The sequence below is a fragment of the Bubalus bubalis genome, chromosome 16, assembly GCF_019923935.1.
Source record: "Bubalus bubalis isolate 160015118507 breed Murrah chromosome 16, NDDB_SH_1, whole genome shotgun sequence".
NCBI classification, from domain to species: domain Eukaryota; kingdom Metazoa; phylum Chordata; class Mammalia; order Artiodactyla; family Bovidae; genus Bubalus; species Bubalus bubalis.
Window position 1 is genome coordinate 7,680,788 of NC_059172.1, and position 26,324 is coordinate 7,707,111.

Sequence of the window (26,324 nt, forward strand, 5' to 3'; positions counted from 1 at the left end):
AGGAAGTAAAAGAAGACACAAAGATAGAGACTGTTGATTAATACCGGACTTCAGTCTCTCCTAGCGTTCTCCCACTGCCTTCCTCTCTCCAGACCCAGACAGTCGCCGGCTTCAGATATAAAAACGCCCTTTCATGTCCGCACTGAGATCAGCCAACGGCCACACAGCTACTTGTCCGGTGCCACCCTCTTCCCTGGCCGAAGCCTGCTTCCTTCCTGTGCAAGAGGCCTTCTCGGTCTGTTTCTCACCTAGGAGTCCCTCGTAGAGGTAGACTCGCTGGCTGACGTCTTCAGAAGAGCGAACTGGGCTGCCCACCAGCTTCTCCTTCACACTTGGCTTCAAGCTATGGGCTTTACCCTAGACAGAAGAGACAACAGGTCAGCTGCCGAAGCACCAAGGGACAGGCGCAAAGGAAACCAAGCAGCTTATAAAACAGGCTCACACGCCGGCCACCATCATTAGCCACACGTATTCCAGTAGCCCTGCATTTGCCACTCTGCTCACTTCAAATAGAGGTCAGTCTGGGACTTCCCTGGTGGTCCAGGGGTTAAGAATCCACTTGCCAATGCAGGGGACACGGGTTTGATCCCTGGTCTGGGTAGAACCCACATGCCACGGGGCAGCTAAGCCCGTGCTCCCTAAAGCCCATGCACTGCATCTAGAGAAAAAGCCTTCACTCAGCAAAGACCCAGCACAGCCGAAAATAAATAAAAGAAACTTTTTTAAAAAATAAGTCAATCTGATAATACTGCTTTCGGTTACTGCCTCCCGAAACAGGTAATCGACCTTTCATTTTTACTTATTTTTACCTCCTTTTGTTTCTATAAGACTCTTTGCTCTTAAAAATTAGACAAATTCTCTGTAGCAGCGTGACACAGTGAAAGAACATGACCAAGAATCAGATTCATGCCTCTTGCTAGCTATGTGATCTTTGGTACAAAACTTTTTAGCTTATAGAACAGTCTTATGGACTCTGTGGGAGAGGGGGAGGGTGGGAAGATTTGGGAGAATGGCATTGAAACATGTATAATATCATGTATGAAACGAGTTGCCAGTCCAGGTTCGATGCACGATACTGGATGCTTGGGGCTGGTGCACTGGGACGACCCAGAGGGATGGTATGGGGAGGGAGGAGGGAGGAGGGTTCAGGATGGGGAACACATATATACCTGTGGCGGAGTCATTTCGATATTTGGCAAAACTAATACAATATTGTAAAGTTTAAAAATAAAATAAAATTAAAAAAAAAAAACAACTTTTTAGCTTCTCAGACTCATTTTCTTCATCTGTAAAAGGAAGGTTATAATACCCACTCAACAGGACTATTCCAGGGATAAAATGAGAAAAGACATATAAATCACTCAGTGTCTGGCACACGTGTGTGCACTAAGTCGCTTCAGTTGTGTCCCACTCCTTGCGACCCCATACTCTGTAGCCTGCCAGGCTCCTCTGTCCATGGGATTCTCTAGGCAAGAACACTGGAGTGGTTGCCATGCCCTCCCCCAGGGGCTCTTTCCAACTCCCACGTCTCATACGCCTCCTGCACTGACAGGCAGGCTCCTTACCCCTGGCGCATGGCCGGTGTTTGACAAATGTTAATGTTTTCTCTCTTACCATCTCTTAGAAGTATCTTCCCACATAAAAACAGCACTTTATCTGCCACTTGCACAACATTAGGCTTTCTGTTCATTTGGGAAAGATTTTCAGCTGGGGAAGGGGTAGCTCTCACACCCATTTCACAACATGTGAGGCAGCGTAAGCAGAGAAGCCACCGATCAGAGGCTCCTGGGCAATAAATACCTAATGAGTGTGTCCAAACGCCAGCTGCCTGGTTCACAGCCAAAGACTTCGTTCAGGGAACTGTATTAACTTAATATAATGCCATTTCTTGCCAAAGCTGCCTATTTTTTTGAGCCAAGAAATTTAGGTAACTGCTCTCGGCAACTCAACCGCAGGAAGTCCCCTCACCCAGAAGCACAGGACAAGTAAGAATCTGTCCCGGGAAGGTGCCAGGAAAGGGAGGCCACAGCTGAGCGGCTTCTTGCAAGACAGCTACGGCACAGCATGTACCTCAGCTTCCAGAACAGAAGCACACTAGAAGGATTTAAGATGCTCTTAATTAAAAGGGTCTGTTTGGACTCAGGGCGAGTTACAGTGCATGAGTTTGAATGGCTCTGGTGCCTACCCCTACCCCCCACTCTGGGATGTCACTGGCTCTGTCAGAAGCAGGGCTACACAAGGCCCTGGGGTGGGAGTGATCGCCAGGGCTGCATGATTTATTTCATTTAAACTTCCTCTCCCATTCTCCCCACAGACCAAAGATGAGGACCTCTGAGCTCAGGCGGAGAACACCCATCCTGAGCTCTGCCTAACCAAGTGGCGAGAGTGTCAGAACCCTTAATGCTGCCTGAGGATGCCTGTATACACTGTAGGGCAGTGTGTCTACAGACAGGGACTAAAAAGAACTCATTTAATTCCTACTGATCACTGGCTTATTGTATAACCTAGGGCAAGATCTTTTTTTTCCCCCCTAAGGCTTTGTTTCCCTCACCTATCAGAAGAGATCAGTCATAGCAACATACAGAACTGCAAACTTCTTGAGAAGGGGAATCATGCCTTGTCACCCCTGATTCTTTCTTACAGAATATGGCATTTAGTCAATCACTTAATAGACGTTTATTCACAAAGGAAAGCTTCGAATAACTGTTAGGAATACACTAAAATGAAATGCTATTTTAAGGTGCTACATAAACAAAGCAGTGACCAGAATAAAAACAGGCTGACTGGGACAAAATGAGAGCTGCAGTTGCCCTGACATGGCCACAAAGGCATCACTTTGTTTATTTTAAACACAGGGGTTATTGCCACATAGGAGTCGAAGCCCTTATGTGACTGGGCAGGAAGCCTAACTCATCAATGATTCAGGAGAAGGTTCTGAAAGTCCTAGAGCATGGCACTGGATGACTCTGCAAAGAGCTAATTTAAGAAACATTTTCCTGAGGGTCAGATATACGAAGGTTATCCATGCCTGCCTTCCCTTTGCCTCCTGACTGCCTCCTAAGTTTCGACCTTTTCTAACCTAGCCCCATCCCGTTGAGCTTACAAAGATGGCACTGGTGGCAGAGTTGGTCTCGATCTCGCTGTCAGACAAGGTGCCCCGAGAGCCTGCCAAGTGGGCGCTGCCCTCGCCGCCTGGGCCATCGCCCGCACTGCTGCTGAGGTCGCTGTCTGCTCCCAGGGTCTCTCCGGAGCTGTTGCTCACCTGCGAAGGAAGAAAGGCGGTAAGGGATCTCCCCCAGGGGTGCGCCCCAGAGATGCCAAGCTTCTTAGAGCCTTCTGCTGCCGTGAAGAAAAAAAAAAGACCCAGCCTCAAAGGTGTGTTAAGACAGCCTCTGGAAGTACCTTCTTTATAAGATGAGGAGACGCCCTGGGTGAAATCTCAGGGTCTGAGCCCACAGACAAAGACCTACGACAGGTACACATCTCCACCAAGAGAACCAAGCTGACCTGAGACTAAGAACAGCCTCCATAGGAGAGAGGAAACCGCCTTTTTCCAAAGGGGGACCCACACCCCGCCCACCAAGGTGCCAGCGTGGTGTTCCCCTACCACGGTGCTAACTTCAGAGTCCTGACTTGAGCTTCGGATCATCACAGTGGGACTCACACCGATGACAGAGTCTGGATCGGTCCTCTGAAATGAGACAGGCGGACTCAGACACAGCAGGGAGGTGGCCCATCCATGCTCTGCTTCCCTAAGAAACACTGTATCTTCTTCCTCCTCCCATCCCCACCCTTCTGTTGTCATCCCCTGATAGGTCATGACAAATCAGCTCTTTTTCCTGAATATAAAATACGTAGGACTTACAGAATAAGAAAAACAACGAATGTAAAACAAATACATGCTTGCTACGGAAAATACATGAAAGAAATAAGGAAATTAAAAAAAAAAGCCATAAACTTACCACCCACATTAACCACTGTTATTAAATCTTAGCAAACTTCCTTTCAGTCTTTTCTATGTATATTTTAAAAGTAAAATCTGATTCACACTGTATATAGCTTTGTAAACACTTTCCCATGTCACTGAATTTTTGAAAATAGTCATTAATGGATACTAATATTGCATTACATGCATGCTGCTGCTGCTGCTAAGTTGCTTCTGTTGTGTCCAACTCTGTGTGACCCCATAGATGGCAGCCCACCAGGCTCCCCTGTCCAACAGGATCCTCTAGGCAAGAATACTGGAGTGGGTTGCCATTTCCTTCTCCATTACATGGATGCTGCTGCTGCTGCTAAGTCACTTCAGTCGTGTCCGACTCTGTGTGACCCCATAGATGGCAGCCCACCAGGCTCTGCCGTCCCAGGGATTCTCCAGGCAAGAACACTGGAGTGGGTTGCCATTTCCTTCTCCAGTGCATTAAAGTGAAAAGTAAAAGTGAAGTCGCTCAGTTGTGTCTGACTCTTCGCGACCCCATGGACTGAAGCTTACCAGGCTCCTCTGTCCATGGGATTTTCCAGGCAAGAGTACTGGAGTGGGGTGCCATTGCCTTCTCCCACTTATTTCACCATTCCTGTGCGACTGGATATTCATGATGTTTCAAGGTTGTCTTTTTGTTTTGGTCTTAAAGTATTCTGAGATAGCGAACTGTTAACACTCACGATTCTGAACAAGGTTGTCACAAACCTGGGAACCAGATGTCAGGCTCACACCACTGTCTGCGCTGACCTGGGACTTTTTCTCGTCGGTCTCACCAAGGTCAAAGGTGGGTTTGATTACTTCAGGCCCTGAGGAGGGGAAGACTTGTGTTACTCAGTATACAGGCTAGGGGCAGGCTGGCCAAGGGAGTGGGACAGAGGCACGGCCTGGTCCCAGACCTGTTCCGCGTGTCCCAGTCACCTTTCCAGGGACTGCCACTCACTCGGGCCCCACTGGAAGAAGAAGTCCCAGATGCCTTAAGAACCAGGCAGGGAAAAATCAGTCCTGGTCTCAAGGGGTTCTGCAGCCCTCTTCTTAACTAGAGAAGACTCTGACTGCATCATCCTAAGGAGGAAAAGTTACACAGACAAACCATGCTCCACGGCACTCAGGGTCAGCGCTCCACCAGGGCCTGAGAGCCTTCAAGGGTCCCCCGGTCCCTGTGCTTTCCCATAAATACGTCTGAAGGGACCAGGGCAGGAGGAGCCCAGGGAGACTAAAGAACACCAGCTGTCTCAGTGGACACTGCCCACCAACCCCCACAGCTTCTACGTCCAGGGTTAAAAGGCACCCCCATCTTTCCCACCCATCCACAATGGTATGGCAGAAGGACAGAATGACAGAAAGCGAGAAAGCGTGCCTAGGCAAGCCACCAGAGAGTCGGGAAGCTGCAGACTCAACACGGAGGGACAGCAACCATCTCTGCCAACTGTGCCCACAGGCCTTCCAGTGGGTGCGGGAGATTCAGCCAATGAGGGGTGCTGAAATAGGCAAATGTTCTCCCCACCAACTCTGGGGCGACAGACAACCCAGCTCTGGGGGCCTTTACGCAGCGGATGCCCTGATCACCGCCTGGTTTACCACAAGGGGAAGGGGCAGAAGCAGCCTACAAGCACATACCTAGGTGTCACACACCACCTACCTGCTTTCGTTCCAAATACCCCCCAAGAGCAAATTTGGGGTGGGGCTGACCAAGGGGGCCTGCCCCGACTGGGCCTGGGGAGTTGGCAGGTATGGGAGACTTGGGAACGGGAAGGGGCATTTGTTCCTTACTCTGTTTTTCCAAAGCTTTTTGCTTTTTCACTTCCTGGTGCTTGCTCCACAATTCTACCCCAGATGCAATGTAAGCAGGAGAGAAAGACAGAGAGAGTCAGAGGCTGGTCAGACAGATGAAATGGAAACCCCAACCACCCAAGCTGCTTCTGTCTCAGGCACAGGACTACAAATCAAGAGATCAAGAGAGATCTTCATTGAGGGGAAGGGGGGTGGTGAAACATCAAGAGATCTAATGCCTTCCCCCTGCCGCCCAGCTCAAGAACTAAATTCCTTTCTGCATCTCAATGCATCAGTAAAAATCCTTCCGAATGTCAGAGCCAGAGAAGCCTTTGATCAAGCTCCTTCATTCTGGTGTGAGGAGACTGATCCCAAAGAGGCTGAAACACTTGCTCAAGATCACATAACCCAGGGGAAACTTCTACCACACCGTGCTCTCTCTGCCAAATGAGCCAGGCAACAGCAAACTTTAAAGATTCCAGATCGGACAGATGATCACCTCGTGCAGCCAAAGGGCCCCAGAAGCATCAGCACAGATCTGGGTGCTTCTCTGGACTGGACAGAGGCCACCTGTGCAGGCAGTTAGCATCCTTCCCTGTTGCTACCAAAAAACCCAACTTACCCTCAGAATCAGTGCCTGCCCTGCCAAAAGACCCATCTTAGCCAGTAGAGGTGGACAGAGATCTCTAAATGGTCAAGAAGAGCATCTTAGTAGGGGTAGAGAAGAGGAAATAGTCATCACAGCAATTCTTTTCTTGAAAGAACTTTAAAGTCTACTTGGTCCAATCTCCTCACTTCCCAGGTGAGGAGATACAGACCCTGAAGGGAAGCGATCCGTCCAAAGTCATTTTCTTTTCTGGGGGCTGATCTAGGATTAAAACTCCAGATCTCCAGACTGGCGGGTCAGTATAGTTTCTAGAGCATCACAACAGGCTGCCTGCCTCTAGGAAAGTATTTTGCCGGCTAGAGAAGGCCAGTTTCCCGCTCCGCATTACCATTTACGGGGGTAAAAGTTATTGGCTCATGGATGTGGCAAAAACACGCTTCAGTTAGAAGCATGTTCCCCAGGGATCTAGAACCAGAAAAAGAGACAGATACAATCTAGATGACTCCAGGTCAGGTGGGGAGTGAGTCAGACAGACGCCCCGAGAGCTCACCAAGGCACTGCCTCAGTGGGCATGGAGAGACACCACAAGTAGAGCGAACTCTAATACCAAGTCCAGTGAGGAAGAGCGGACCCAGAACTCTGGACCTCAAGGTCTAGAACCCAGGAGATGGGGTGGCCGGACATGCCCCAGAGGAGCAAGTCCGAGGGCAGTGTGATGCCTGGAGGAGGGGGAAGCTGGCTGTAGAGACCCAAACCATCACAGTGTTACAGCCCAGAGATGCATCCGTAAACTGCCTTACAGCTTCCAGGAACTCTCCACTAAGTGAAGCAATCCCGATGTATATAAGAGAGGGAGGGACGGGGAGTCCAGCTCAGACTCCGGTGGTAAGCTCCACTGGGCCCCCTAAACAAAACTTCCGCTCTTCCTTTAAGGCTCAGGTGAGGGTGACTGTAAACGAAGCATCAGGGATAAAGAAGTATAAAGAGACACGGCTAGAATGGACACAAATCCGTCTCCCTGTCTGGAAAGCAAAGCGTGGGGAAGAGAGAGGCGGGATTCTGGATGGATTGAAAGGAGGCAGGGACACTGAAGAAGCCAGAACTCCTCCAGCACACTCAACACATGATACACACCGATAGATGCCACAAAGTTCTCTTCCTTTAGACTTCTGGTGTCCAGTTCCTTGGGACTCTTTCCTGGGGCACTTGGTGCCAGAGGTCCCAGCTGGGGGACCCTCAGCTGTGCCATGGCCTTTGGGTCCCCCCGCCCAGCCAGGCCAGGATCCTTGCCGACTGGTGTACTGATGCTCTCCGTGGGACTTCTCTTCCGCTTGTCTGGTTCTGAGGAAAAGATGAAACACACTAAGAGGTCAAAAGAGACAGAGAGGACTTCCCTGGCGGCCCAGTGGCTAAGACCCCGAGCTCCCCATGCTGGGGGCTCGTGTTCGATCCCTGGTCAGGGAATGAGATCCTACGTGCTGCAACGGAGAGTTTGCATGCCGTAACTAAAGATCCCACTTGCTGCAACTAAGACCATCTTTGCGCAGCCAAATAAGTAAATAAGTGTTTCTTTAAAAAAAAAGAGAGAGAGTCCAGGTGTGGAATGAGGTGGGAGAAGCGAGGACAGAGGAGAAGGTGGAAGGGAAGAAGTGCAGAGAAGAAAAGCAGGCCTCGTTCTCTCCCATGACAGAACACCCGCTAGGCAAAAACATGCACTATAAAAGAAAAGCCCAGAGCCTCAGAGGAAGCAGCCTGGCACTGGGAGTCCTGTCAAGGGGCCGAGTTCCTTCTCTGCGGATGGCACGCCGCTCTGCTGGTCCCACCCCTACCTTTACTGTAGTAGTGGGTCTGGGCGATCTCCAGAAGCCCGAAGATGCTGGCCATGCCACCCAGGCCGGCGTGGGCGAAGGACTGCTCCAGACTGAGGACCGTGCACTTGAGCAGATCCAACATGCCCTTGTACACCTTCCGGCTGACCTCCTACAACGACAGCCCAGGGCCGAGAGTGGGCACTGCTCTCTCCAGCGTGGCGTCCCTACCCCTTCTCCCCGGGCAACCCCCGGCCCCCGGCCCTGACCACGTCGGGGATGACGTCCTGCCGGGCCTCATCCTCGGACTGCACCGTGCGGTTCAGCTTGCTCAGGACGAAGACGCGCAGCTGCTCGCTCTCCAGCAGCCGCCGCACCTTCTTCATGTTGAGCCAGCCGACGCCCTGGCCGTCCAGCACGCTGTGCACCACCTCCTTCAGGAACTGCTGGTTCTCACTGAGGGTGGGGGGGGTCCACACACCACTTTTGGGGTCGGAGGCTCCTTAGCAGAGCATCCCCCACTTTCACCATGATAGATGTCTGCCGCCGGGGGCAAAAACATGAAGCCACTTTCCAAAGCACCAGGTCCTCTGCGAAGCCCCCAGCCCAAGACGGCCAGGTGTGCCCAAGGACCTAGTACCAACCCCACCCTCCTCCACACCACCAGTGACGGCTGCCTCACGGGGGCCGAGTCTGAGTGGGGAGGGGTTTCACCTCTCTTTCTCTTCAGCACCCCTCAGGTTTGGTACAGGAATCGCTACCTCCATCTGAGAACCTTTCAAACGGCCCTGGGGACTTCTCGGCCGTGCCCAACGCGAGGGGCCCAGGTTCGATCCCTGCTCAGGGAACTAGATCCCATAAGCTATGGGGGAGTTCGCATGCCACAACTAAGGATCCCACATGACAATGAAGCTCAAAGGTCCTGAGTGCTGCAACTAAGCCCAGAGCAGCCAAATAAGTAAGTCAATATTTACACAGGGGAAAAAAACAAAAAACAAGAAAACAGCGCTGCCCTTTATTACCTAGAGTTGCTGGCTCGGCCCTGGGGTGATGGGGGCTCTCTCTTCACGGTCGGGCTGTGTTTAATGACGGACGACTTCTGGTCCACCAAGGCCCGCCTGTGCCCTGCAGTCAGGAAGGCAGAAGCAGACGGCGGCGTCACTCCTGGGGTCCAGGAACGAGGCTCAGCACAGCCCCCGGGCAGCCACGCTCCGCGCCCATTCCCTGGAGGGGCTGGGTGCGGGCGGCCCCGGGGTGTCACACACACACAGGTGGAGACCAGCCACGTGGAGGAGGTGGGGATGGAGACTCAGGCCACTCCACATGCACCAGCAGCGCGCCCCACGGGCAAGCACGGGGGGCGGGGCAAGGCGGGCCACTCGCAGTGATGCCGCTTGCTCCGGGAGGAGGATGGCCCTCGGGCAGGCACAGGAGATGCTAGGAGAAAAAAGATCATGCAGAGCTCACGGGCAAGACCCACCTTCACCACTCCCGGGGCCGGCTTCAGTAACAATCTCCATTAGAGTATTTAGCCCAAATACTGGGACACAAAATACACAATTAGTAGGTGCACCGTGATACCACCACCCTGCACCCCGCAATGGAGCTGCCAGTCAGGTCATCTCAGCATCCTCCCGAAGCTTAGTGCCCGTGACCTTCGTTCTCGGGCACCTCCAGAGGCTGGAAGCCGAGTGGCCAAGGGGACAAGCCCAGGCTCTGGGAAAGACTGTCCTTAAGACTATGGCCTCTCCGAGCCCGAGGCAGGGGAACGACACCAGGAGCCTTTAGGTACTCACGGACGCATGCATGAGAGACAGCTGTTTCATGAAACATTCAGCACGGGGCTCCAGAGGGCCCACAGGGAGGCAGAGGGAAGCGCCCCCAATGCGTCATGGGGAGGGGGCGGGGCTGAGGATGGAAGTGGGTGGGAGGGACCAGTGCAGCGGATGGAGTGAAGCGCCCGCATGCGATGAGAGCGAGGCGATGCCTGTCCCCTGCAGCTGTGTCAAACGGGAGCCAGCGACGCTGCCGCCTTTCTGTCCCTAACCTGCCGTGCCCGGGCTGATCTGCCCTGCAGGCCTGGTGAGCTCCCTACACGCACCACTAGCCATGATGTCCTCACTCCCATCTCCACCAAAGAACGTTCCTGAGATCCCTAACATTTACTAATTGGCGGGGAGACACGCCAGTTAAAAAATACACGAAACTGCTGCTCATTTGGCTTTCTTCTTTGAGTAAATATTTCAGCACAAACTCCAAAGGAAACAAACAAAAGTCAGAGTAAATTCAGAAGAGCCCATCAAACTGTCAGAGATCACAAATGAAAATCCACTGAGGTCTTAATTGCCCCTCGATGCCAACCAATGCTACACTCACGGAGCCCTGAGCTGACAGGAAGCCAAAGTAAGAGGTCTCTTGACTCTGTGAACACTGCCAGTCTTTTCACAACCATCCCCTGGTGGGCCAGCTCCTTAGGATGGAGTCTGTCCTAAGTCCCTGCAGGAGGAACCTGGCAGAAGACTGGTGGCAGCCAAGGAGCCCTATGTGGATTATGTGCCTCTGACAAAGGTTGCTCCCGGAAGCAGCAGTAATCCCCCAGTTGCCATTATCCTAAATGATACAACAGAGCCTTCTCTTTAGCTACGAAAGACAGTTTCCACCTGAAAACCAGCGGAGAACTTGTACGATGTGCAGTGAGAGCCATGAGAAGCGTTATATGAGAGGCAACGGCCGGGTCAGATAATTCATCATACACGGGGTTCCTGACAAGTACCCACGGGCCTGAAATATTTCCCGGAGGACCTTGGCTTGGCAGGAGGAGGGTGGTAGTCACCTTTCAGACTGGGGAAGGGCGTGCTCTTCTCTCGGGCTCCTTTGGTGGGCAGCGTGAGGTTCGAAAGGCTGAAGCTGGTGCTGTGGTTCCGATACAGGCTGCCTATCCAGGGGGTGGGCGAGAGCCATGCGTCAGGGGGGTGAAGCGTCAGAGCACTCCCCTCCAGGGGCTGGAGCACCACCTCCACCCTCCTTCTCTTCAGACGTAATCCCAGAGCCCCTCACCTAAGCTTAGAAAGGACCACTGCTAACTTAGGACAAACAAAAGGGCTACTGCCAGGAATGCTCAGAACCCTCAGGAACCACTTTCTCTGGCTGCCTCCCATGGTAACACCCAAGCCTCTCCTCTACCGCCAGCCCAGCGCAAACGCCTGGCAGATAATGTACTTCCCGTTTGACACTGGTACTGTCCCTTCCGGGCTTCTAAAAAAAAAAACCCTCACCATCACAGTGATCCCCCCATGATGGCCTTCTCTGGCCCCTAGTCTGTCTTTAATCTTGAACTGACACCACCCTCATTTCTGGTAATATTCTCTATGTACAAGTCAATGTCACGTAGATTTCAAGGCATATGTGTGAAAAAGTCCTTCCCCCAGGCAGAGAAGGTATTAGACATAAATCTCAAATCAAATGTGACCAGAACGTTTCTACGAAATACATGTACAAGGGTCATGATTTTAATAAAATGATTCCTTTTCAGTTCAACAGCCAGCTGTCTTACCCTCAAAGAGACTGAAACCTCCAGGCATAAAGACAGTGACTAATCTGGCCCTGTTCTCTGTTGACTTCCCCCGAAAATACCTTATTTGGCATCACTCAAACGACCTGAAGAAGAGCTTGACAATGCCAACCCAGCCCTACGTCTGAAGTCGTAAGCAGCATCTGCCATGGTCAGGCCCTGCCGGACAGGAGGTAGGACCGAGGCGGGAGGGAGCTGCAGGCACTTACTGGCGAAAGACATGATGCCCCCGAAGCCCTCCGTGCTGTTGTTGGAGACAGTGGAGGTGGGCGAGCTCGCTCGAGAGTCCGACTCTGCGTCTGAGTCACTTGCCAGTTTCAAGCTGTTGGGCCGCAGCAGCTTTTGAGCCCTTGAACACACAGTGGCACCTCTGAGCCCCAGGCAGGGCTGCCGAGTCCTGGGCGATGGGCCTGACTACACTGCACTCCCTTCCCGCAGTTCCTACAGGCAGGTCTAGATCAAAGCATGAACCTCTGGGGACGCCGGGCCTCACAAGCCTTCGGACTGCCTGGACTTTCTGGTCCACCCTCGCCCCAGGGCCCACGGGGGTGAGGCCTTCCGTCACCCCTCTAGGGGCATCCGCAGGCTCTCACCGATGGCCACTGACATGCTGGCTGAATCGGGGGGTGTAACTTTCGCCCTGCTCATCGTCTTCCTCAGGGGGAAAGCCATACTGGGGCTGGAGGCACGGACTGTCAGAGGTTTGCCGGCGCACTGACCCCTCTCCGGTTTCTGTCTGATGTCTGTCCACGCTGCACTTGCCCATGCTGGGAGGCACGGTGGGGAGGGACTTGGGGACGCCTCCTGCCGCCTTATCGTCCGTCTCCGCTGAGTCGACAGGTTCCTGGGAACATATTAAATACAAAGAGGTCACCCGGTGCCTGGGGTGCCTTCCCGTCTTTCTCAGCTGGGCAGGGCCAAGCCAGGCCTGGTAGATTCTGAGCCTGAGGCATGTGTGAGAAACATCTCCGTGACACCCCTGTTCTCTCTGCACAAATTATGCAAGGGGGAAATCTCAGCTCACCCCTGAACAGGGCTGCATGTCCTCCTTCTGGGGTCAGACTGTATCTCGTAGGCTCTAAACTACAGGATCTATGGAGAGGAGGCTGGGGGAAGTGCGGAGAAAGTAGCAAGTTGAGTGGACAGTTTCACCCCAGCTTTCCTGGCAGAGATGAGGCCCCACACCCCAAGTCACCGTTCTCACTCAGCCCCTCCGCCGAGTCCTCACGTACAGAGCTGGCACCGTGGATGATGGTGCTGGGGCTACTGCTCGCGGTGGTGCTGGAGCTGGAGCGCAGGGGCGGGTTTTCCTGGGAGTTCTCGCCATCCAGGCCGGGTTCCTCTGCCTCCTTCTGGTTCTGCAGCTCATCAATCGCCACCTCGCTGGCATCTCCCAGTGCTGCGTGTGTCAGAGGGTCCACGTCTGCCAAAACCAAGGAGGATATGTCTGGCGGACTCACTGTGCTGTACTGTAGAAGCTATCACTATAAATCAACTATACTCCAATTAAAAGATAAATTTTTATAAGTTTTCTTTAAAAAAAAAAAAACAAAAAAAACTTCAAGGATGGCAGCTGCAGACCTGCCATCGCAGAACCCCAAACCCTGCCCAGAGCGGCTAATTTCTCCAAGTATACTTACTAGGAGTATCACCGTTGATATCGCATTTCATCATCTCGCTGACAAAGTCACCAAGGGAAGAGTAAGAAGAGCTTGAATCGTCATAATCCATGCTGTCACTCCCGCTGCAGAGTGAAGATCAAGAAAAACAAAACAGGAAAAAGGGGGCAGAGATAAGAATCGGCACCGCATTAGGAAAAATCAACAGAGGAGCACTTGTAACTCAAGATCGGGGAACAAGATAAAGAATGAGGAAATGAACACAAAATCAACTGAACTATGTATGACACAAGGCTTTGCAGACTGATGTCTCAGTTCAGTTGCTCAGTCGTGTCCGACTCTTTGCAACCCCATGAATCGCAGCACGCCAGGCCTCCCTGTCCATCACCAACTCCCAGAGTTCACTCAGACTCAGGTCCATCGAGTCAGTGATGCCATCCAGCCATCTCATCCTCTGGCGTCCCCTTCTCCTCCTGCCCCCAACCCCTCCCAGCATCAGAGTCTTTTCCAATGAGTCAACTCTTCGCATGAGGTGGCCAAAGTACTGGAGTTTCAGCTTTATTATCATTCCTTCCAAAGAAATCCCAGGGCTGATCTCCTTCAGAATGGACTGGTTGGATCTCCTTGATGTCTAAACCCTATGAAATCTGGCCACTGTGCTAGTGAGAGCCTTCTAGCCTTTGAGAACCCTCCTGCTGCGGTAAGGCGCTGCTCACCTGTCGTCGGTTGGGTCCGAGTCCGAGTCTCGCTCGGGCGGCAGGCTCAGCGCCTCGGCCAGCTGGGAACCGCTGTCATACACTCGATAGTGAATGGGCTGCAGCTGGTGGGCATACCACTTGGGCTTGTCGCCAATCAGAGCTGGATCGAACATGTCTACCCGTGGAGGAAAAAAAAGGAGACTCGAGTGGGCAACAGGCGGAGAAAAGGCAAGCAAAGTGTAAAAGAAAGGTGGGAGAAAGTCTCAAGCAAAATCAGAATGGCAGGGGCAGCCTGCAGACTGGCAGAGGAGAGAGCAAGGGGAAGAGCCATCAGGAGGACAGAACAGGAGGTGGGGCAGCGCAGAGGGACGGGGACTCACTGTTGTGAATCCGCTGGAAGGCGTAGTTGGTGGGGTTCAGGATCCATTCTCCAAAGTATTCCACGGCCTGAGTCCTGGCCAGTTTCTCGGCGAAAGGAGTCTGCCGGGGGCGTGAGGCTAGAAAGGAGCCGGCTTGGAAAGCCACCACGGGCCGGGGGAAGAGACGTAGGGTACGTGTGTGCATCTGAAAGCCCTGCAGCACGTTGGGGGAGTTGAAGAAACGGACCATGGCCACTCTGGGGAAGAAGGGGATGGTGAGATGACCCAAGTCCCGCGCCCTGCAGAGCAAGGGTCCCTATGATCTGAGGCCTCAGACCACCTCCCGAGGTCATTAACAGGCTTCCAACAGCCAGGGGAGAGGTGTCTTAAAGAATCATCAACCCCCTTCTGCACCCAAGGCCTAAAAGGCCTGAGAATATGATGGACCATTTTCCTCTGCTTTTACTAAGGTGGCAAATATAACTAGATATTATCCACATTTTATAAATAAAGAATCTCTGGGCTCATGGAAGTAATTCGCCCCAAGGTCACTGAGTGAGGAGGGACCAATTTAAGAGCTTGTGACTGTCTGGTTGGCTTGCCTGTACCTGGTTGCAACATCCACCGAATCCACATCATTGCCGTAGATGAGCGGGTTGAACTCGGTGGAAGGTGTGGACTGCAGGTCATTAGAAGGCCTTCCCAGGAGAAGGGGGATCTCCTGGCCCTCGTGGAATTTCTCCAGATTGAGGATGGGTTGGGTGTTGAGACTCATGCTGGCGAGGGCCTGCGGAACAAGAAAAAGTCCCGCACAAATGGCTGAGTCCTGGGCAGCCAGCCAACGTCAATTCCTAGGAAAGAGCCTTCCTCTCTGAAACAAGAATCCAAAAACTTTAACCTTTAGAAAACAATCTGGATTACGCAATCTTCAGCTTAAGCCAATCTGATCAAGGCCACTTGATCACACTTGAGGTCCAAGGTGATAGTTTTCAAAATTGTTTTAGTTATGAAATCTTGTTTTTCAATTGAGATCTAGGCAGGAACATCAACAGTTGAAACCTATAAAAGTAAAGCTTCTCTGAAGCACATACAGAACCCAGAGCCTCATATGCTCAGTGGTCCCGATCTAAATCAACCCTCAGGGGCTCCGTGGGCCAGTTTAAAGCCACTGGCTTAAACCAGCAGTGTTTGTTTTTTTTAAATTAGTTTATTTGGGGGGCTGCACTTGGTCTTGGTCACTGTGTGCAGGCTCTCTCTAGTTGTGCTGAGGAGGCTTCTCACTGCTGGGGCTTCTCCAGTTACAGTGTGGGCTCCAGGGCACATGGGTTTAAGAAGCTGCATGTGGAATCTTCCCCAACCCGAGACTGAACCCATGTCCCCTGCACTGGCGGACAGATTCTTAACCACTAGACCACCAGGGCAGTCCCAGCAGTGTTTCTCCAATGTTACCGAGCGTAGGAATCACCTGGGGATGTGACTGCACGTGGATTCTGATTCAGTGTGTCTGAGGTGATTCTGCACGTTTAACAAGCCCAGGGGATACTAATGCCGCTGGTCCAGGGACCTCACTTTGAGTGACAGGGGCCAGAATACAGGATCTGTGAGCCCAGAGATCTTAGCTCCTATGAACATGTATAGTACAATTCTGACTGTACTTCTCCATCCCATTAGTCATACTAAAACAATCATCAAGAATGAAAGCACAGCACAGGAAGACAGCTAGAGCATCTTCTGAACTTGCTATCCTCACCAGACTCAGCTGTAACAAGATATCATATTGCATCAGTGGTGATGGAGCCAAGAGAGAGAAAGAGAGAGGGATGACACAAAATGACTCATGTAAATCCAAACGGGTTTCACCTAGAGGTATTGCTAAGTGACTGAGACAACACAGAGAGAGACTTCTGAAGACTCTCCAAATGAGGAGTTCCTAAAAAGAAACACAGAGCTATCTACTGGTGGTCCTACACAAGACACACAGCAGGGCAGGGGGCCAGGGTCTCATCACGGTTTACCTTCAGGTACTGTGTTCAGCATGCAGGGGAAGAAGAAAATCAATCAATGAAAATGTGTTTATGGGGTTTACTCAAAGGAAGGAATTTTTGAAGAAATGATTCTGTAGGGACCAGAGATCAATTCAAGAGAAAAACATGAAAGGAGCCAGACTGTCCAAACTGCTGACTCCCTCCTTAGGAGACAGAGAATATTCTGGGGCCGTTAAGAAGGGCAGCTGTGACAAACAGCAGAAGGTGAAGGGTGGTTTTACGCACTAGAGGGTGGTGGGAGGGGCGCACACAGCGAATGAAAAGGAATCTAAATGGCTCTTCTCTGAGATTCACCCTGCCACCCCACTTTTCTGGAGCCTGCCCACGGCTAAGGAGACCTACTCGATTGGACGTCGGCAAGGAGACTGGGCCTCTCAACAGCTGTCTGCCAACAGCAGTGCTACGGCTGCTGCTGCCCCCCTTCCTCTTGGTCCCTCTTCACCCACCTGCTTCAAATGCTTCTTCAACTCTAACGATTCCGGCTCCGGCAGGATAGGCAGCACTTCCGCATTAGTGGGGGCAAGCACCTGCACCAGAGAGAGCAAAGGTGCGGCCTTAGAACAAGTTGCTCTTACATAAGAGTAAGGAACAAGAGCAGGAACTTAGATACACAATGCTGCTGTTTTTAGTCACGAAGTCGTGTCTGACTCTTTTGCGACCCCATGGACGGAGGAGCCCGCCAGGCTCCTCCGTCCATGGGATTTTTCAAGCAAGAATACTGGAGTGGGTTGCCATTTCCTTCTCCAGGGGATCTTCCTGACCCAGGGATCAAACCTGCATCTCCTGCTTGGCAGGCGGATTCTTTACCATCTGAGCCACCAGGGAAGCTCCTTACATATATACAATACTGTTATATACATGCAAACACATACATTATATATGCATGTACATAAACATATATATATATGCATGTATATGACAGATATACACACCTGAAGGGAAACAGTATACCTAAATGTTCTTGGTGACTCTCCCTAGCCCACAGGCTCATGGGATTGTGCCAGGTCTTGGCCGGGGCACTGGGGACCTTCCATCTCCATGACGGCATATGCATTCTTCAGTTGCAACATGCAGGATCCTTTAGTTGCAGCACGCAAACTCTTAGTTCTAGTTCCCTGACCAGGGATCGAACCTGGGCCCCCTGCAGAGGGAGCATGGACTCTTAGCCACTGGACCACCAGGGCAGTACCAGGATCATGCTTTTTGTTTCGTTCTTTGTACTTTTATTTTTACTCTCTAAAGTTTTATGGCAAACACATATAAGGGCTACCTACCGAAGCTTGAATGTATTCACATTACAGAATGTTAGTAATATACTTTTTTAAAATCTGCACTGAAAGGCAGTTTCTTACTAGAAACTACACTCCCAGAAAACCAGTAAATGACCTACGCCGTAGGTAATAATTCTGCAACCATAACTGCTCTGCTGCTCTTGGAAGATGCGGGGAAACACTTAACTCGAGAAAAACTAAACCTTATAATTCTCTGGGTGCTAACCAAGGGCCTATCAAGACAATAAAGTAAAAGCAGCATTTTTTTTTCAAAAAAATTTGTTTCAGTGAGTTTCACAGTAGCAATCACCCACAAATTTAGGACCTTCCAGGCAGTAATCTAGAAAAACAGAACACACTATTCTAGGCCCCACGGAGCCTCAGACAAGGGGCCTCACCCTATTGCTGTCCAGATCTACTAGCCACACGTCATCAGGCATTTTGAAGTCCAGTTTGTAGAGGAAGAAGCTGGCAGGGACCCCGATGATGTATGGTGTTGGAGCCAAGAGCAGCTGTGCAAAAGACAGAGAACAAAACCACAATCTACTGTGATCACTTATCAGGTCAAGATTTTTCCAGGGGAGGAAAACATAGGTCCACAATCCCTTTTCCAAAACCCTTGAAGGCAGATGTGTTCCAAAGTTCAGAATGCTTCAGATCTTAGAGAAGTAATAGTATATATTACACATGTTATGTACTACCTGCAGCAAGGTAGCCAGTAGCCTATAATCCCTGACATTAATTGTGATAAGTAAAAACTATAAATAATGGATCCACGTACATGTATGGCTGAGTCCCTTCGCTGTTCACCTGAAATTATCATAACACTGTTAATCAGCTATACCCCAATACAAAACAAGAAGTTTAAAAAAAAAGCCTAAATGGCCTAAGTTTTCCCACCAGATCAGTTCACATTTTGTGGACAAATAAGTTATGACAAGGAATTCAGGACCAGGACTGATTTACAACTTCTTTGGGCACGGAGCCTTCACCTGGACAGTGTCAGAACAGAGGTGACAAAGCCAGAAGACGCCTTAAGACTCACCTGTTCTGCCGACGCCATGCAGGTGGGCAGCAGCGGGATAACAGGAAACATATACTCCAAGGGGTAGATCATCGCCACAAAGGCCATCACGGACATGGAGAGTGCATTGTAGTCTCGGGACTGGAGCACAACCTGCCGCAAACCGTACCAGAGGGATTTCTCGACAGAATCAGTAAGGCTGAAGTGAAAAGAGCCTCTGACACTACAGTTTAATCTCTTTTCACCAAGGCCACGGCCCTGGGACCTTAGTTTCCACACTTATCACTGCCCCACACCCCGCCCTGCCTGTCACCTCCCAGTGTAAGCACTGCCCAAATCCTCCCTTGAGCCATTCCTTTACCTTCTTAGTTCTTGTTCCCCAAATCCCAGGGTCACTCGTCAGTACAGAATTACTGAGATTTCCAGAGAATTAGGCTGGTACAGTTGAGGATCATTCAGCTGAGTGTCAAGCTCTCTGAATATATCCCACACGATGCTCAGTTGCTCAGTCAAGTCAATCTCATTGCAACCCTATGGACTGTAGCCCACCAAGGCGCCTCTGTCCATGGGATTTCCCAGGCCAGAATACTGGAGTGAGTTGCCGTTTCCTACTCCAGGGGATCTTCCCGACCCAGGGATCGAATCCATGGCTCCTGCACTGGGCCCCCTAACCCACGTGATGCTGGTACCGTAATTCGACCCTCACCCGCTGAGAACCTACTGTATACCTGGTATCACGTTATCTCTTGGAGATAGATGATGAAAAAGATGTGGTCCCTAATCCTCATCTTTGATGGTCTAGCCTCCGTCACACTTCGAAGCCCTTCCCCTAGAACGGCCTAGAACGCTGCCCTCTCACCTTGTGCTCTAACAGGATGCAGGTGAGCACCTGTAGACAGGCGTCCACACCCAGAAGCTCCAGGGGGAGGTGCAGCGGGAAGTCCACTAGGGTGAATCGAGAGGGGTCTGGGAGAGCAAAGGTCAGAGCCTGCTGGAGTTCCTGGGGCAGGACCTCAATGTCCACTCGCTTCTGCCCCGAGACAGGTACTGGGGAGCGCAGCAACCGGTAGATCCAGGCCTCAATCTCCCGGAGGTCATGCAGCAGGGCGCTTGACTTCTCCTCCACTAACAACGATCCAGTAAAGATGCGCCACACGGTGTCCCTGAGGAGCAGACACATAAGCAGTGGGAGCTGACACCTAACGGCAGCCCCGCGTAACCACACAGCGTCTAATGACGGCAACGGAGAAGACTTCTCTATGGGCTCAGCCAGGACCACAGGATGCACACAAGGGTGATGACAAGTGCAAAAACGTACACGCAGCAAGGACTTCAAGTCCTGCCCATCCTGAAACACCCAACTCCTCAGCATCACTCCAAGCACGATCATGGAAGGAGGTCTAACTCTGCAGCAGTCTTTCACTTCCATGGATTAACGTTAAGCGTTTAAGGAGGTCTGAGGGACCTCAGGCTTTAGAGGGAAATCCCTACGCCCCTCACCATCCAACTACACCTCAACTCCAGATGCCTCCCCTGTTTCGAGCAGCGGCAGCGAACCATACCTCTGTATGCCTCGAGGGAGGCCCAGTTTCTTGCCCAGCAGGCGCTCGCTGCAGCAGTCCACCAGACGCTTGAGGGTGTACAGACACTCGCGGAAGGTGGAGAAGAAGGGGTAGTGGCTGAGCACGCACAGGGATGTCAGCGTGCTGTTGCGAGACCGGCTCCCCGCCTTGGCCCGACGTCTGGCCCGCGGAGACTGGCTCACGTCCGGGGTGGAGTCGGCACTGGGCGGCTGCAGGGATGGGCCGCTCTCCGAGGTCTTGGGACCCACCTCCTCTGAGACGCAGGGGGCTCGGGGCCCTTCCTTCCCCCTGGACCCTGGCCCGGCCTCCCCCTTTTCCTTAGGCACGCGCTTTTGGAAGGAGCGGTAGAAGTTGACGCAGATGCCGTATCGGGTGACGCCAGTGTCCTTGTCCGTGAGGGTGAAGACAAAAGAGGTGTCATCCCGCAGGGTCATGCGCCGCTGCCGCACGCTCAGGCAGCCCTCCGGCTGGCAGAAGAACACGACATCTGGGGGCAGGGGAAACTCCGCGTGGTCCTCTAGCGGGTACCGCCGTAGCAGTTCCGGAGTCTGGGCCACACTGTCACTGCTCGGGTGCCTGGAGAACATACAGACAAGGTCAGCAGCCTGAAGGGACAGCATGCTCTTTTGGGTTTTAACCACAGTAAAGGAAAATAATAATAATAATAATTTAACCACAGTGGAGAAATAAATGCTCTTTGGGTAAGGTAACCTAGCTGCAGGACCTGGGAAAGCATGCCACGTTGAGGTCTGCGTTGCCATGAAGATGCCTATCCTAAAATGAAAGGCAAATGGCGACAGTAAAATTATCACTACACTGTAAGATGACTAGCATCTTTCAAGGTGAGTTAGCTAATGAATTCCCCAAGGAGCATGGGTAGACAGAAAAGGAGCACAACGTACTTTTCCTTTTTTCCGAAATAAGGAAGCTGAAGTAGATAAGAGTGTATTTGCTCAAAATCACAAAGATGCTATTTAAGAGCAGAGGTTTGCTCTTTCTCTTCCTCCAGGCCAGTAGCCTCGATCCGCCTGTTCTGTTTTTCCAACTGGCAGCAAATTTCCCATCAGGGTCAAATAACGGAAGAATGAGATATGCAAAGCAATGTGGGAGTAGGGAAGGGGATTCCTTACAGATTTTGTGGCTACCCCAGATGACTGGACAAAATCAGTCATTTCCTGGTTACCTGGCCCCTACGATCACCAGGTAGTCAAGTAACCGAGGACAGGACTTCTTCTTTTGCACCATGGCTCCAATTCATCAGTTCATCTCAGAGAAACTTCAAGGCACCAGGCGTGGAGTCAACGTTTGCAGGACGAATTCTGATGTTATCTGAAAAGCCAAGTCTAATAGGAAAAAAAGTACTGATAAGATCCACTGCTTCACCTGAGGGACTCTTTCCTCTCCATGTCAACCCAGGTCAGAAAATCTTCCATTTTACTACTAAAGATAGGAGAACATGACACTTTTCCCAGTCTAGAGCTCTGTCCCAGCTTATGAGCTCACAGAGTCACATGTCAAGAAGTAGGATAAATAATGGCTCACCTCCCATCCCTACAAACCAGGGCGTTTCCAGCCTCACTTCTGGGGCTGTTTCTGAAAAAGAGGCCTGGTCACTCCAATCTGGACTCAATTATCATAATAACAAAAATTAAGTCACTTTCAGGATTGCTGCAGGATACATCAGGATCAAACCAGACTCTGTAATCAGAACTAATCTGCACTCCTAGCTCTAGGTGGAAACCTAATTATTCTGTTCCAACATTCTGCGTTCAGCTTGATGTGAAACCACCCTATAGACTATACTTAATTGCACTCAGACAACAACAAAAGACGGCTACTCTACCCCATGTGATCTCAAACGAGGGCTCTCTCTGCCCCGGCTGCTGCCTCCATTCCATTTTTCTTCCCTCTTTAAGCAAGAAAGGGGCCAAGAGGCTACAGATACTAGCTCTGCCCTTGGTGCTGAATCATAGTCTTCTGCCTCTACTCTGGTTCCAGGATTTGAATCAGTGATACAATACACACGGATGAGGCCCTGTCCTTCTGGATCTTAGAGATAAAGAATCTAAAGGCAGAAACAACAGGATTTCTGTGAAGAGAGGGAGAGGTGCTCAGGGAAATTTCTAAACCACAGTCCAAAATTAGGGAAAGCTTCCATGTCTTGCCGTGGAGAAGGAAATGGCAACCCACTCCAGCATTCTTGCCTGGAGAATCCCATGGACAGAGGAGCCTGGTGGGCTACTATCCTTGGGGTCGCAGAGAGTCAGACACGACTGAGCGACTGAGCACTTACTCACTCCATGTCTTAACTGCAATTTATTTCCTGTTCAATTTCCATATACTTCCCTAAACAAAATGTTTCACTTCATGCCAAGGCCACTTTCAGCACTTCCAGCATTGCACCTCTGTGCCCAACACATGGCCACACTAGGACCTTGTTCACTGCACACACAGAACCCCACTGCACTACACACACTCTTACACACCACTCCCTTCTTTGCTGCTGCATGTACAATGCAAATACTCCCTGTAGGCTTAAGGCTCTACCTGATCTAGATGAGAAGTTATATCTTTTTTTCTCTCCTACTTAACCATTTTTAAAAACTATTTACAGCACCTCTCCAATCCTCAAAATACTTCTCCCTCCTTTCCCTTGCTCCCCATAGAGGGCCTGCAGGTAATAGGATTCAGTTTTGTCTCCATAGCAACTCTGGCTCCAGCACTATTTATAGCAGAGCTGCCGCCCCTCCCCTGCGTGGTGACCGCACAGTGCTAGCAGCTGCTACCCCAGAGCTGCCCGGTGCCCATAACCATTCATTCTCCTTGAATCTAGAGAAGCCTCTTCCACTGACAGCATCTACTGATTATCAGGTTATCTCCTCCCTCATGTGCCTTTAGTTTGCACTTGGTCCTAATTCTGGATTTTGTTAAGAGATTACCTCCCTTCTATACAACCACAACCACGTTCCCAAGCTTGCCGTATACTCATTTCTAGGCATCACTGCCACCGCAAGAGCCCTCTGGGTCTCCCCACTGCTATGGAATCATGAGCATACTGCAGAATGTAGAGCACTGTTAACAGAGCTCCTCCCAAGCGGAATGAGAAGGGGAGGGGAACACAGAAATGAAATGGGAAGATGGGTAAAAACATAACTCATTCTCTAAACAATTACGTGTTTGTGGTGGTCATTTTATGATGTATTTAAACGTCAGATCACTGTTGTACATCTGAAACTAACATAACAGTGTACTGTCAACCACACTTCAATAAAAATGTTTGCTCCAAAAAAAAAAAAAAGAATCATGTGGAAAATGCCTAGTGAGAGCCAAAGCACCTTAAAATAAAACAGAACTCGCAGGACCAGGGCTCAAGGCTGAGCCTTTAAATCTATGTTTACACTGAAAACCAGGAGCCCTTTACAACCAAAAATCTAGAAGATCACACCTGAAGCATCTTCTACTGATATACTAGGCATCGGACCTCTATCCTTGGTGGGATCCCAGCCCCCTCTGAACTGAAAATCACTTGATAAAACTGAAATCATTATCATGCTCTACAGTGTTCATCTCCATCCAAAGCCACAAGGACCCAGAGACGCCGTGACCATTCTGGCCACTAGCGACAGGATGGGTTTTTAGCCTCGGCTCATATCTCATCAACAGCCACTGCCTTCAGTTATTCAGACTGCAGAGATAACTAAGGCTTTCCTACCCATTCGCTCCCTTCTCCCCTCCTCACAAAGACTCTGGATCCTCTAACAAACACGACCTATAACTCAACACTCTGTCTTCACATCCACCCACTCGGCCTCTAGCCTCAACCACATTTACAAAATGTAGAACCCATCATTATTAGCCCCTATATTCCAAAGGCATCAAGCTCCAAACGCAAACCTACCTGCTGAAGTTCTACACAGTTACCATCCACTGCATCCACAGAGCTTGAAATTATCTGTGTCTTTTCAGCTTACAAACGGTCACACGGACCAGCTCCTTGGATCTGTCCCCCGTTTGGGGCAGGATGTTAATAGTAAAGCCACAGGAACCAGAGAGTGATATGACATCTTCGCTGACGTGAGCAACGACAGGAGGCTCTCTCCCCTCCCCCTCCTCCCCAGGCAGTGACCTTGCAAGCGCATCAGCACAGACTGGTCCAGCTTGGGGAAGAATGAGAGCAAGGAGGCAGGCGCTAGGCAGGGATGGGGAAGAGGGGAGGACAGGAATAGGAGGGCGAATTTAGAGGTGCACGAGGACGAGCAGGGAAGCTGTTGCAGTAAAGATGAACAACGGCGTCTCCACTCACCAACAAGCCAATTTTGAAACACCGAATTAAAAAAAAAATATATATATATTTTTGAAGAACCAAATGTCCTTCTTCAAAACCTAACCAAAGATAAGCCGCGCGCGTGCGCGCACACACATACACACACGCGCACAGAAACACACACACAGACACACACAGGCTCGCCATGTGCTTAGCACGGCTCGGGCCCCCGGGCTGGACAGCTCTGCCCGCCCCCTCACCTGCTGGACAGTTCTCCCCCCGCCCCCGCCCCGGAACCAGGGCCGCCAGCCCGCCCCGTAGGAACCCAGCCCTGCAGCCGCAAGCTGCGCCCAGGCTCGCAGCCCGAACCCCCTCAGCGGCCCGGACGCCCCCTCCTCCAGCCCCACCGCCCCTATTCCTTACCGACCCCTGCTCTGCCTCTCGAGACCCCCATACCCTCTCACACGCCTCTGGGGCCTCCTTAGAGACCCCTTCCCCCTGGAGCTCCTGTTCCCTCCCAGGATCCGCTTCCCCCCGGGGAACCCAATTCCCAACACCTTCCTAGGGCCCCCAGTGGTCCGGACCTTCCTACCTCCCGGGCCTAGGGGGACCGGCCGGGCTCGGCTGGACGTCCCCGGGCAAGCCGGGCGTCAGTGGCTCCCCGGCCCCGGCGCCGCTCGGAGCGCAAGCCAGTTCCGCGTCTGCACCAGGGGGGCGCGCACCTCTCCAACTAGGTGAAGGAAGGGGAGGCTGAGGGGCCGGGGGCCGTACCATTCACCCCCGGGGGTGGGGGGGGGACAGGGCTGCACCAAGCCGAGCGCCGAAGGGCGGAGCCGGTCTCGGGAGAAGGGCGTTTACGCACACACCTAGGCGTGAGGGAGTAGGAGCGCGATGGGGCGCGTACGTGCCAAGGGGAGGGCCCACGGGAACGCTGCTGTGGGTGTCGGTTGCGCAAACATTTCAGTTCGACACTGTAATAGAGCCCATTTCAATGATGGTACGTTCACCCTGGAAGCGACTTCTCAAAATAAGCTGCTCTCAGACTTTCTCGCCGTCCCCTTCACTTCACTTCCCTCTCCACCCCCCGCTCGCGGTTTGGAAGCGCCCAGCCGCCCGTGCAGGGAAGCCAGCGGCCGAGGCGGCGGAGCCTACCAACTCGGGAGGGCGGAGGGGGGGCGGGGCCGGGCGGCTCGAGGCCGGAAGGCGCGGCCGCGTTATCACCTACGCCCGGTGCGCTCCAAGGAAGGGGGCGTGGGCGGCGCCGCGGGGCCCGCTGGGAAATGCAGTCCAGCCCTTCTGAGAGGCTCAACCCGAGACGCGGCAGCCTCCCCTTGGCTTCAGAGGACATTCCCCACCCCCCACCCCCACCCCAGTCCCACAGGGCCTGCGGGCCAAGAGGAAGGACTTATTGTCCTTTGATTTTCAGGAAAATCGAGGCATTGGACCTGCACGCGCTAATACAGGTGCGCGACTGAGGCGTTGGTTCTGAAAAATAAATCCAACACCCCTCTCCAGAGAAAGACAACGCGCGATCCCACCGGGATCCCTGAAGGGGAAGCAGGCCTCCCAGCCTCAGCACCTCATTGGCCCCTTACGGCGCAATGGGACTGGTAAAAGGAGGTCCCCTCTCACGGCCGAGGCTGTCACTTTGTGACCTGCCTCCCTCCTCTTGAGTCTGGAAGCGGACCCTCAAGGACACACTAGCTTCCCGCCTCCGGTGGTCGGG

The 26,324-nt window shown here is 51.9% G+C and overlaps 1 protein-coding gene across 50 annotated transcripts in view; it reads right to left on the minus strand.

The window, feature by feature from the left end:
• Nucleotides 1-25,799, minus strand: part of MADD (MAP kinase activating death domain) — a 41,050-nt gene extending 15,251 nt beyond the window's left edge. For 3 of the 50 annotated variants that reach the window (XM_044929161.2, XM_044929143.2, XM_044929142.2), the window contains exons 1-24: nucleotides 25,191-25,359; nucleotides 21,518-21,677; nucleotides 20,314-20,910; nucleotides 19,611-19,914; nucleotides 18,773-18,904; nucleotides 18,126-18,239; nucleotides 16,903-16,983; nucleotides 15,020-15,198; nucleotides 14,433-14,668; nucleotides 14,071-14,227; nucleotides 13,376-13,479; nucleotides 12,968-13,182; nucleotides 12,329-12,579; nucleotides 11,945-12,084; nucleotides 10,998-11,099; nucleotides 9,645-9,704; nucleotides 9,187-9,289; nucleotides 8,434-8,620; nucleotides 8,186-8,336; nucleotides 7,491-7,697; nucleotides 4,685-4,785; nucleotides 3,581-3,691; nucleotides 3,104-3,262; nucleotides 249-357 (exon numbers count right to left, since the gene is read on the minus strand). In XM_044929161.2, coding sequence (XP_044785096.2) covers nucleotides 249-357; nucleotides 3,104-3,262; nucleotides 3,581-3,691; nucleotides 4,685-4,785; nucleotides 7,491-7,697; nucleotides 8,186-8,336; nucleotides 8,434-8,620; nucleotides 9,187-9,289; nucleotides 9,645-9,704; nucleotides 10,998-11,099; nucleotides 11,945-12,084; nucleotides 12,329-12,579; nucleotides 12,968-13,182; nucleotides 13,376-13,479; nucleotides 14,071-14,227; nucleotides 14,433-14,668; nucleotides 15,020-15,198; nucleotides 16,903-16,983; nucleotides 18,126-18,239; nucleotides 18,773-18,904; nucleotides 19,611-19,914; nucleotides 20,314-20,910; nucleotides 21,518-21,579 — 3,862 coding nt within the window. In that variant the 5' untranslated portion in view covers nucleotides 21,580-21,677; nucleotides 25,191-25,359. The other 47 variants (XM_044929147.2, XM_044929145.2, XM_044929162.2 and 44 more) reach the window with 36 other exon arrangements.
• Between the last annotated feature and the right edge of the window lie 525 nt (nucleotides 25,800-26,324).